The sequence below is a fragment of the Ictidomys tridecemlineatus genome, chromosome X (assembly GCF_052094955.1).
Source record: "Ictidomys tridecemlineatus isolate mIctTri1 chromosome X, mIctTri1.hap1, whole genome shotgun sequence".
NCBI classification, from domain to species: Eukaryota; Metazoa; Chordata; class Mammalia; order Rodentia; family Sciuridae; genus Ictidomys; species Ictidomys tridecemlineatus.
In genome coordinates, this window is record NC_135493.1 from 87660564 (window position 1) to 87672663 (window position 12100).

The 12100-nt window shown below is 42.5% G+C and overlaps 1 protein-coding gene and 1 long non-coding RNA gene across 4 annotated transcripts; one reads left to right on the top strand and one right to left on the bottom strand.

The window, feature by feature from the left end:
* Nucleotides 1-179: 179 nt before the first annotated feature.
* LOC106144831 (uncharacterized) lies at nt 180-3391 on the bottom strand. Of its 3 annotated transcripts, none has more exons than XR_013431865.1 (5): nt 3253-3389; nt 2822-3032; nt 2629-2716; nt 1876-1969; nt 180-1326 (listed from the first exon to the last, which is right to left on the bottom strand). It is a non-coding gene; the product is annotated as an uncharacterized LOC106144831 (long non-coding RNA). The 3 variants fall into 3 exon arrangements; XR_013431866.1 differs by having other exon boundaries at nt 3236-3364; XR_001229726.3 differs by lacking the exon at nt 2822-3032 and having other exon boundaries at nt 3253-3391.
* A 21-nt stretch (nt 3392-3412) lies between these two features.
* On the top strand, nt 3413-11709 carry Uxt (ubiquitously expressed prefoldin like chaperone). The gene is made up of 7 exons (XM_005324030.4): nt 3413-3528; nt 3699-3805; nt 4903-4984; nt 5120-5187; nt 5480-5587; nt 11370-11433; nt 11610-11709. The coding sequence occupies exons 2-7, from the start codon at nt 3708-3710 to the stop codon at nt 11661-11663; spliced, it is 474 nt and encodes a 157-aa protein (XP_005324087.1). The 5' UTR covers nt 3413-3528; nt 3699-3707; the 3' UTR covers nt 11664-11709.
* The last annotated feature ends 391 nt before the right edge of the window (nt 11710-12100 follow it).

The window sequence follows — 12100 nt, forward strand, 5'->3', positions numbered from 1 at the left end:
AAATTTGGCCTGTATTAGAAAACAACAAACCCCAAACTAATTATATGTAAGAAAAAAAGGAGTGAGAAAGTCATAAATTAGGAGCATTGATCCTTTTCCAGTACATTCTTTCCCAATGATAAAACAAACCCTGGGGAGGAGTGTTAGACCAGGATGCAAGAAAAGACCACTGACTCCAATTAAAATCAAATTAAAGCAAGCTTATTATTTCGACCGGCCGGGCTGCCTCTCCCTCCCAAAACAAGACAGCCCCCCACCTTTCCTACAGCCCAGCTTTATAGCCCAGAAAGTTACACAAAAGGGGGGTTACAGATAACAGAACTCTGACAAGCATCACACTAATGGTAGTTTACATTTTTTTTTTGTGCTGGCCCCAACATCAGAATTTATGAGGACCATTAGAGCCTCAGAGAGGGTCGTTGTCTGGCCAGGGAAGGCCAATATTTATGAGGTGTCACTAAAGTTTCAGAGAAAGCTGCTATCTGGTCAGAGAGCCAGGCATGGGTGAGTTCAAGGCACGGGCAGGCATTCCAAGCAGGTTCAGAATTTGCAGTAATTTATAGTAAAGCCGAAATTATCTTTTCATGGCTTTGTGGCAAGATGGCTCCCAATTTTAATAAAAGATCAGGTTGGGTCTATCAAGGAGGAGTCCATCAAACCTAAAAAGGCAGTCTCTGGGAAAGGGCTAAAGCATTAAATCCTTCCCTAAACAAACCCTTTCCAGATACCAACTACTGACCCCAAGCCCTCCATCTGGCCCAGCAAGATAAATCCCAGAGACTGACTACTGAGGCCACACTCCTTCCCATTTAGCCTAGTAAAACAGACCCCCAAAAACTGACTGCCCAAGCTGACACACTCTTTAATTCACTTCTCAGGATAACCTACATATGCCCAGTCCCTTTCTTTGTTCAGTGGCTCATTTTCCACAAAGAGAGTGGGTCCATAAGAACCATACTCACCACCATCAGAACCATGATTCCATTTCTGAATAAAAGAACTGAGCTGATTTGTGAAGTTTCCATCCATCCTGGTCTTTCTGCACTAATAGCTGGGAGTGGTGGTGCACACCTGTAATCCCAGCAGCTTGGGAGGCCAAGGTAGGAGGATCAAGAGTTCAAAGCCAGCCTCAGCAAAAGCAAGGCACTAAGGAACTCAGTGAGACCGTCTCTCTAAAATAATACAAAAAAGGGCTGAGGATGTGGCTCAGTAGTTAAGTGCCCCTGGATTCATTCTTCAGTACCAAAAAAATAAACTAAGTTTGAATTCTTCCACTCTCTTGAGTATCATTTGCTGCTTCTTGACTGGTCCAGTTCCCACAACATTCTGGAAAGAAAGCAAATGTAGTTAAATATTAACATTATTGAATTTTAGAGAAGGCTCTATGGGAGTTCACTGTAAACTGTTCTGTAGGTTTAAGTGTAAAATAAAGTTGGTATTATTATTATTATTGGAACTTGGGATTGAACCCAGGGGTGCTTTACCACTGACCTACATCCCCAGCCTTTTTTATATTTTATTTAGAGACAGGATCTCACTAAGTTGCTTAGGGACTTGCTAAATTGCTTAAGCTGGCTTTGAACTCCCCATGGAAGTATAAACACCCTTATTGAGGCTTGGAGCATAAGGCTAGAGATTTATGATCCTATTACCTCAGTCTCCCAAGTCGCTGGGATTATAGGTGTGCACCACTGCATCCAGCTAGTAATATCTTTAAGTTAAAAAATTGTGAAATATGTTAGTAGACTAGCAAAGACCTATCTCCCACCCATTTGAACTGTCTACAGTTCTCCTTGCCAAATAAAGATAATAAATGTTTCCTCTCTTCTCAAAGGAAAGTGAAATAGATTAATTAGATAATATTTGTCTAATTACCAAGTGTTAAGAAGAACTTGACACTGGCAACACCATTTTGAAACAGCCTCCATCTTCCAACAAGAATCACCTCAAGGTTACTCTCAGTCCGGACCTTAAACCACAGACAATAGTCTATTATCATGCAAAGAAACCCCAAACAATATCCCATCATCATACCAAGAAAGGAAAACACTTGGTTCAAGGTGGAACAGTGACTACCTCAAAAAAGACTACCTCAAAAAAATGGAGGTGAGGACCTCCCTGACAGCCCCCTAGCAATGGCAGATGGGTCTCTGTCTCCAATAGGCCTCCTGAACAGGTTTGTCCCAAATAAACCTGTTTTGCTGTTGAGCCTCTTCTGTTTCCTTCATTTGCTTCTTTTCTTACATCAAGTGTCCTTTCCAACCTAAATGTAATTTTAGCCACATGTAACATGAGATTTACAAAAAAAAGAACTAAGTCTCAATGTTTCCTTTACAATCATCTTAAGAACAAAGAAAACCTCGATTTGCTTAAGTTTTTTTTTTTTTTTGGTAGTTGTAGATGGGCAGAATGCCTTTATTTTGTTTATTTGTATGGGATGCTAAGATTCGAACCCAGTGCCTCACACAAACTAGCCACATGTTCTGTCACTGAGCTACAGCCCTAACCCTTGCTTAAGTTTTGAATACTTGAAAAACAAAAAGTCCAATAAAACCTTGCTTTTACACACTGAATGCACAAATTACCCAGGAAAATTTACTTGTCAGGGGTGAGTGCTCTAGGGCCTACCATGCGCGAATAACATTTGGAGGATTCTAGCCTCTGGGTTCTCTTCCAGATTCAGGCCTTGACTTGCTGGATTAGGTCCTATCGTTTCCTAAGAAGAAAAACAAACGTATGCACTCAAGTATTAAAAATGCATTCAGAAAAAAACTGACACATTTAAATAAAAACATAGGAACCAATCCTAAGTAGAACTTGCCGATCCTCAGTGGAGGACTTCAGTGAGCACTTCCCTTATTCCCTTATTGAGGTGATTAGACACGGCGTTTTGTCAGTCTCCAGTTGAGCCTCAGTTATCAATTGAGAGCCACAGGGCTAGAGTCATTGAAGACGAATTTCAGAAAATTTGTCTCCGTTTAAAACCTTTTAAATGTTCATATTCATTCCCGTTACTGGAGTAAAATCCAAACCTGCCGTGTAAAAAACACCAAAATCCAGAACAACAGATCACACGGCATATACGCGTTTCCTCACAGACTAGAACCATAAATAATTCTTGCCCGATTGTTTCTGAGAACTTGCTTTTAAAATTATAAGCACTTCACTCCCTCCCCCTACCTAAGCCTGTGAGTTTTGCCTCCCCCAGAACCCGCCAAATCCCATTAAACTCCACCTCCACCTGCCACGCACCGTCCCTACAGGCTCCACGTGCGGCTTTCGCAGTCCCCCATTGGCCTACTTATAGACACAAGTCGGTGCTCACAAACTCCTCTGGAGTCTTCCGTGATTTCCCCGGAGTCCGCAAAACCCCGCCCCTCTCCTCTTCCCTATGGCCTACTTCGGATAAGGAACGCCCCTCCCCACCTGGCTATTTGGTTGGCCAGCACGTTTGCCACTACGTCATTCACCCGCGCCACCCGGAAGCCGCTGTTCCTACCAACGTCTCTTATTGCCGGCGGCCCTAAGGTAAGGGCGGCGTTTGGGTGTCCCAGGGTAAAGGAGTCCCAGAGTTGGGAGGGGCAGAAGGTGGACCCCCCAACGTGAACCGCACGAGCCCAATCCCAACATTGAGAGGGTGGAGATGAACTATGTGTGAGGCAAAAATGAAGTGCTCAACGTGGTCTTCCCACTCCCAGGAGCCCATCATGGCGACGCCCCCTAAACGGCGGGCGTTGGAGGCCACGGGGGAGAAAGTGCTGCGCTATGAGGCCTTCATCAGTGACGTGCTGCAGCGGGACTTGAGGTGAGTGACAGCCCGGAGGCGGGACGTTTCGAACTTTCCACGTGGTGGGTGGGGCGTTCAGAGTGAGTGCCAAGCCTTCGGATTGGTGGGTGAGGCGTTGGGAGCCCGGCCCTGTCACCTTTCTAGCGGGAAGTAGGGGACGACATCCGGGGTGCGATTTGACTGGAACGTGGCGTTTGTAACTGAGACTGTATCGGCGCATGCGCGGGCTCTGATGCTATTTATTGAACTAGAGCTAAGTTTCCGGAATTAGAGTTCTTGGGTTCTCGTCCTAGCTTGCGTGTTTTGCCATCGTTGTGAACACTTCTACTTCACCTCATCTCTGTGCCTTATAAACTTTCCACATCTGTGAAATAAGGAAGTTTATGGAATCTTCTCACAGGGTGGTTTTGAGTTTCCAGTAGTTCACTGGCGTGTCATTATTGTCCCAGCTACTGGCGAGGCTAAGGCAAGAGAACCCTTGAGTCCAGGAGTTTGAGACCACCCTGGACAACAGAGTGAGACCTCATCTCAAAAAAGAAAAATGTTGAGAGTACAAAAATAAAACAAATAGGCATTTTTAAAAAGGAATTAGTGTGGATGCCTGAAACACAGAGACTCAATGAGTATGAAGAGCTGTTATTGCTGTCATTAATCTGAACAGGAAGTAATGTTCAGAACTAGGATTGTATGATCATCCTAAAAGGGAGTGAAGATTTTTTTCTGGGATAATGGGCCATTTTGATTGGCAGGAAACATTGACAGTAGAGTGTAGTAATACTAGTAATAAATAATAGCTAACAAGTATATAGTACTTGCTATTTGGCAAGTGTTATTCTAAACACATTGTAATAAACAGTCATTCGATCCTAACAATTCTTACGAGGTAATACTGTCATCTCTATTTTATAAATGGACAAACTGAGTCCCAAATGGGTTTCTTATTTATCAAAGTTATACAGCTAGTAAAGGATAGAGCCTAGATTCAAATGCAGGCAGTCTCACCCAGTGTTCAAAATCCTAATTTCTGAGCTAAATGCTTGTTTAGGGCATGATATGTGATATCCCAAAAGCGAAAGAGCTTCCTGTTGGTCACCATTGTATTTTCATCTTATCAGAAAGGTGCTGGATCATCGAGACAAGGTATATGAGCAGCTGGCCAAATACCTTCAACTGAGAAATGTCATTGAGCGCCTGCAGGTAAAGACTTCAGGATTGGATACCAGTTTGTGTGTGGTGGGGGAAGGAGATGGGAAGAGGGACCCCAGACCAAAACTTGTCACCTGGCCTAAAATTTGACCACTGATCCCTACCTCTTTTTCCCTGGCCCCACAGGAAGCTAAACACTCGGAGTTATATATGCAGGTGGATTTGGGCTGTAACTTCTTCGTTGACACAGTGGTGTGAGTGTCTACCCGCCCCTCTGAGCCCACAGGGTTCAGCTTACCCCTTCTTTCACACAACAAATATTTTTTTCAAATCTTCTACATACCAGACACTGTGCTAAGTTTTATATTACATAAGAATATAAGCTAGGTGTTGGGGATGTGTCAGTGAATAAAACAGGACAAGATCCCTGCCCTTCCAGAGTCTCAATTTGGGGAAGGGGGGGAATAGGAAACATCTTAAATAAACTGTGTGGTATGCTAAATCGTAATAAGTATTCCCCCCATTTCCTCTGACCTCTCTCCTCAGCCCAGATACTTCGCGCATCTACGTGGCTCTGGGTTATGGTTTTTTCTTGGAGTTAACACTCGCAGAAGCCCTCAAGTTCATTGATCGTAAGAGCTCTTTCCTCACAGAGTAAGTTCATTCCGGGAGGACAGTATCTAAAAGCACCACCATTGACCAGGGGTGTAACTCAGTGGTAGAACACTTGCATACTACACATAAGGCCGTGGGTTCTATCCCCAACACCACATACAAATATACATAGTAAAAATCACCATTTTCAACACTGTTCTTCCTTTTCCATGGCTTCCTGGAATGGTACTTCCTTCCTCCTCAAAGCTGAAGCTGAGAGTGGGGAATCAAAGCTCAGCCTCAGATGTAGCACATAATAAACATTCAGTAAATGGTCTTTGTATTGTTCATTCACACAGGCATTTATTGGGCATCTTCTGTATGGCAGGCTTTATGTTTGGCAGTGGGGATGCAGCAGGGAACAAGAGCAAAGAGTTCCTTAAAGGTTTACATTATAGAGGGCCTACAATATTATGCATACATATGTGCATACTTATAATTATGGTCAGATCTATAAAGTCTCAGCCTGTTAATCAGTAACAGTAAAACAAGTTATCTTTCACTTTACTTTTAGCTATTTTTCCTGCTCAATTACTATACTTTTACCACATTGACCTTCACAGTCTTCTTCTAAACATCACAAGAATGATCCCAGTCTAGGGCAAATACAATGGATGTTCTCTCTCCAGCAGTGTTCTTCCTATGTAGCTTCCTTTCTTTTCATTCAGGCCTTCTGTAACCTGCTTTTAAACTGGCAACTTCTGATACTCTTTATTCCTCTCCTACTTTTTCTTTTTCCTTAGTATTTATCTTTTTTATTTTTTTAAATTTTTTTTTAGTTGTAGATGGATACAATACCTTTATCTTATTTATTTTTATGTGATACTGAGGATTGAACCCAGTGCCTCACACATGCTAGGCAAGCGCCCCCCCCACTGAGACACAACTCCAGCCCTATCACCTCTTTTTTAACTATGTAATTTCTTTCTTTGTCATGTCGATCATCTCCTCCAGTTAGATTATAAACTTTATAAATGGAGAAATTTTGTCTATATCCCAGGTGACTAAAACAGTACACAGCATGGCATTGTGTTTGTTGAGTGAATTTAAAAGTGTATACTGGAAGAAAATTGAAGTGATGATCGAAGCAGATCTCTATGGGAACTGGTAGGGAATGTGTGGGCTCCAGGTAAATTTAGGTTTTCTGCAGGGAAGAGCAACTGGAGCATGGATGAGAGATTTCAAATGTAGGTAGAAAAGGCCCCCCCAGAGGAAGTGAAGTGACATTTGAGTCATTTGGTTCAGTGAACAAGCTGGGGGCTGGGGAAAGAACATTCCTAACAAAGGAGACAGTGTGCCTGGCATGCTAGAGAAACTGCAAAGTGGGGTAAGCATGGCTCAGATGAAATGAGTGTGGGGGGCATTGATTATTATACTTAGATTAATAACATCTTAGAAGAGTAATACTACTTGGTTTAAAATCCCTTCTTGGTTATGTTTATTCCTATATTCATTTCTTCTAGTGTTGCCTCCATTAGGGTTCAGTAATTGTTCTCTTTTCAAACTTTTCCAGGGTTTCAGTGTTAGTAAACTTGGGACCTGCTGAGATTTCTAAATCTTGGTTATCAGATCAATTAGCAAATAGCCTGACCAGGGGGCTTGCTTTCATGGTCAATGCAATTCTAAACAGTTGATCTTTTAGATGAAGTCCAGTTTTTATAACAAAGCTTTCCTTCTATGTGAGGATTCTTGAGCCTTTTAAATAGATTTTATTTATTTATTTATTTATTTATTTTTTGGTGGTGCTGGGGATTGAACCCAGGGCCTTGTGCATGTGAGGTGAGCACTCTACCAACTGAGCTATATCACCAGCCCAGATTTTAATTTTTTGAGAATCTATGTCTGTCCCCAGAATGAGTTATTTAAATTGTCAGTGTCTGCCCCCTTGCCTGGTATTGTGTTTTGTTTTGTTTTGTTTTCTCTACTGGAGATTGAACCCTAGGCCTCATTCATTACTAGGCAAATATTCTGCCACTGAGCTACATCCCAAGGCCTTGGCTGGTCTTGATATATTGTCCTGGTTTATTAGTGTGATGAAAAAATGTGGTTGAAAGGCTGAGCACAGTGGTGCATGCCTGTAATTCCACTGATCAGGTGGAGTACAAGTTCGAGGCCAACCTGAACAACTGTCTCAAAATAAAAAGGACTGGGGATGTAGCTCAGTGGTAGAGCACCCCTAGATTCAATCCCTAGTACTAGGAAAAAAAAAAAACATCAAGAGAAAGAAAAGTAAAACAAGTGTGATTGACTTTCATATTACTTTATTATGATTAGTAGACCTTTCTAAAGATTTAATCTTTTTAGAAAATGGGGATTTAAGTCTGGGTAGCCCTCCTCTTTAAAATACTTGGGCTACTTGGGGCACATTTCAAACTGCCAGTTCTTCCTGAATCAGTAGTAGCAGAGCAAATGTTCCTTTTGTGTACAACTAGCATTTGATGAGCTTTATATTTTTCTTCCCCCACCCTGAACCCACTACCCTTTTTTTTTGGTGTTGGGGACCAAACTCAGGGTCTTACACATGCTGAACACATGCTCTACCACAGAGCCACCTAGCCATCTCCTTTCTTCTTGAGTGAACTAACTCATAGCTTTTCATAGACAAGCTTGTATCATTATCTGATTTTGTCCTCTTTTTAAAAAAAATATTTATTTTTTAGTTTTAGGTAGATACAATATATTTTATTTTATAAAATAAAATAGGATCAAACCTGAGTGTCTCACATGTGCTAGGCAAGCACTCTACCACTTGAGCCACAACCCCAGCCCCACGATTTTGTCCTCTTTTGAAGTTCAAATTGTCCCAAGGAGCAGATTAAGTTCATTCCTCTGTTCTTTGAGTACTACCTCAGATATTCATTTTTTTGTAGATGGATACAATATTTTATTTGCTTATTTTTATGTGGTGCTCACACATGCCAGGCAAGCAGTCTACCATTGAGCCACAACCCCAGACCTCCCTAAATATTCTTGAAAATATTCTTGCTCTCTAACCTAAACCTAAAAGCAACCATCTTTTGAGGACTTTAGGTCCTTTGAGTCAAGTAGTCTTTCACTTAATTCCTTCAACATCCATTAGTTGCCTACTCTATGCCATATGCTGTTCTGATTCTCAGGAATATAGCAGGGAACACAACATATCGAAATCATTGCCTTTGCATAGCCAGTGTTCTAGGGAAGGGAAACAGTAAATAAGTAAATAACATTGCATGGTAGATGTTGCGGTGTTAGAGAAAGAGCATGTATAGAGATTGAAAACATTGCTTGTGAAAGAGCAACTGTGATTTTAAATAAAATGATTTCTGGGATCTGGGTTGTGAGAAAAGAATCCTTTGGTGGGGGGTACTGGGGATTGAACTCAGGGGAGCTCAACCACTGAGCCACATCCCCAGCCCTATTTTGTAATTTTTTTTAAAAAAGAGAGAATTTTTTTAACATTTATTTTTTAGTTTTCAGTGGACACAACATCTTTATTTTATTTTTATGTGGTGTTGAGGATCAAACCCAGTGCCCCGCACATGGCAGGCAAGTGCGCTACTGCTTGAACCACATCCCCAGCCCCTATTTTGTATTTTATTTAAAGACAGGGCCTTGGGCTGGGGATATAACTCAGTTGGTAGAGTGCTTGCCTTGCATGACCAAGGCCCTGGGTTCAATTCCTAGCACACACACACACAAAAAAAAAACAGGGCCTCACTGAGTTTCTTAGCTCCTTGCTATTGTGAGGCTGACTTTGAACTTGTGATCTTCCTGCTTCAGCCTCCTGAGTGACTGCAATTGCAAGTGTGTGCCTCTGTGCCCAGCAAAAAGAGGAATCTTGGGGTTGGGGATGTAGCTCAGTGGTAGAGTGCTTGCCTAGTATGCAGAAGCCCTAGGTTAAACCCATCACCAAAAAGGGGAAGGGGAGGAGAATCTACATTTTTGCTGAGCAACTGGAAGGATGGAGTTGCCATTACCTGAGATGGAGAAGACAGGAAGAGCAGATTGGGAGGGCTAGGTCAGGAGTTCTGTATAGGAGTTGGGATGTATGTGGTGTTTATTAAACACTGGAGTTTTTTGAAGTAGTTAAAAACTCCCAGGTCAAGTTCAGGAGAGAAGTCTGGGCTGGCAATATAAATTTGGGAGATACAGGTATATAGTTGGATTCATACTATTTTTTCCAACTTAACACCCTATCTTGCTGCTTTCTGTTTTTTGCACAGAATATAGTTTCATTTATCTTTCAAACCAACTTCTATATTGACAGGTAGCTCAGCACAATAAAACCTGCATTCCTTATGCTATCATGATCCAGTGTGATCTAGTCTGTTCTTACCTCTTGGACCTTATTTTAATCTACCTCCCTTCATCATTCACTTTATTTTTAACACTGACCTCCTGGCTCCTCCTCAAAAGGCTCTTTCCTGCTTCTTGGCCTTTCTGTGGAAGAGACCCTCTTACTACTTAATTCTTACTCCATCTAACTCATTCTCATTCTTCAGAAGCTGTTCCTTGACCCTTTGTATTCACTAGGATTCTTTTAGATGAGACCTGATCCAAACTGGCTTAGACAAAAAGAATTGACTAGTTTATATAACTCAACAACCCAGGGCTAGGGTGGTTTTAGGCAACTCCAGCTTCTTAGTTGCTTAAGCCATGACCCCTTTCTCACATCTGACATCCAACACTTTGGCAAACTGCTTCGACCTTCAAAATATATCCAAATCCAATCATTTCTCATGACCTGCTATTATTACTAGATCCCCCATCTCTCAACTGGAATAAACCAACACACACACACATACACTTTTTTCCCTGTGGTACTGGAGATTGAACCCAGGGCCTCACATGTGCTAGGTAAGTGCTCTACCACAGAGCAACATCCCTAGCCCTTTTTTAAAAAATTTTGAGACAGAGTCTGGATAAGTTGCCCAGGCTTACCTCAAACCTGTGATCCTCCTGCCTCAGTTTCCTGAGTAGCTGGGATTACAGGCAAGTACCACCATGCCCCATTTCAACTGGGCTAATGCAGTATCCTCCTCACTGGATTTCCTACTTCCATGTTAATTCTCCTTATCCTCAGTCACTTAGCTCAGCAGCCAGATGGAGCCTCTTAAACTCCAGTTATTCTGCCTCCCTCTTCTGTTCAATCCTCCATGGTACCCATATCACTTAGCATCAGGTCTTTACCATGGCCTTGTAAGCTTTATAGAATTTGCATCCCTCATTTTCTCCCCTCTAACAAGCTTATTTGGCTTACTCTTTTCCAGTGCCTATGGCCCCCTGCAATACCTCAAACATCAGTCACACTCCACCATAGTGCCTTCATATTGGCCATTGAGTCTGTGGAACACTTATCCTCTATGAAGCCACACTATTCACTTCTTCACTTACTTTATGCTTTACTCAAATGCTTCTCAGTGAAGCCATCCCTGAGTATTCTGGGATGTTTAAAATTGCAGGCCCCATCCCCTATTTCTTATCATCCCCCTCCCTCATTGTTTAAGTTTTTTTCTATCATTTATTGTCTATCCCTTCTTAGCAAGAATTTGAGCTCCCTGAGCCCAGGATTTTTGTTCATTGTGTTTGCATCATCTCCCCAGTGCTTAAAACTGTTTGGCATGCAGTAGGTATTAAGTAGTCTTTGAAACAGTGAAGTCCAGACACAGCCAACCAAATCTCCATAGGAGCAGGTGGAGCAAAAGTTAACCAGGATGTAGATAGTTCTTGATACAATGAGGAATGTTTATCCTCATAATGATAAGTGGGGCCCAATTTGCCCTTTCTTGTTTGTTTTCTCCAGGCTCAGCAACAGCCTCACCAAGGACTCCATGAATATCAAGGCCCATATCCACATGTTGCTAGAGGTGAGAGCAGCTCACTCCACTCCCAGACTATCCCCAGATTTATTTTGAGTGGTGACCTAAAGAAGGCAAGGAGCATCTTTCCCTCTAAACTGGAGCCAAGGGAGGGGAAGTCAGAGCAAAGTTGGGGTGGGACCTGAACTCAGCCCCTGTTCAGTCTCTTCTGTCCTCTTTTGCAGGGACTTAGAGAACTACAAGGCCTGCAGAATTTCCCAGAGACTCCTCGCCAGTGACTACTTCTCTCCATCCTCCAACATTAAAGAGCCTGAATGCCTTTGAGTCACATGGCCCTTCTTTTTCCCTTAACCCCTGCTGGTTGCCAAGGTGACCTTTGTGTAGAGCACTAAGTTACTGGGAGACCCAGTGGTCCAGTCTCAGTGTGAAACCTCTAAAGCACCCTGAAAGTCCTACTGTAGTATTTGCCACTTGATTCTATGCTCTTCCCTCCTTTCTCAGCTTGGTAACCTGGACCCTCCCCTCACCCTTCATTCCTTTTCCAGGACACCACCCTTTGAATTGCCATAGAGAATGGGCCTATTCAGCCTCTTCCTCTTTGTCCTAAGGTTTATCCCTCTCCTGTACCCCAGCAGTTCCTCCAGTACCCTAAATAACACCCTGTGCCCTTCTTAGCTCAACCTTGGCCTCACCCCTGCTTCTAAATGGATCCAGC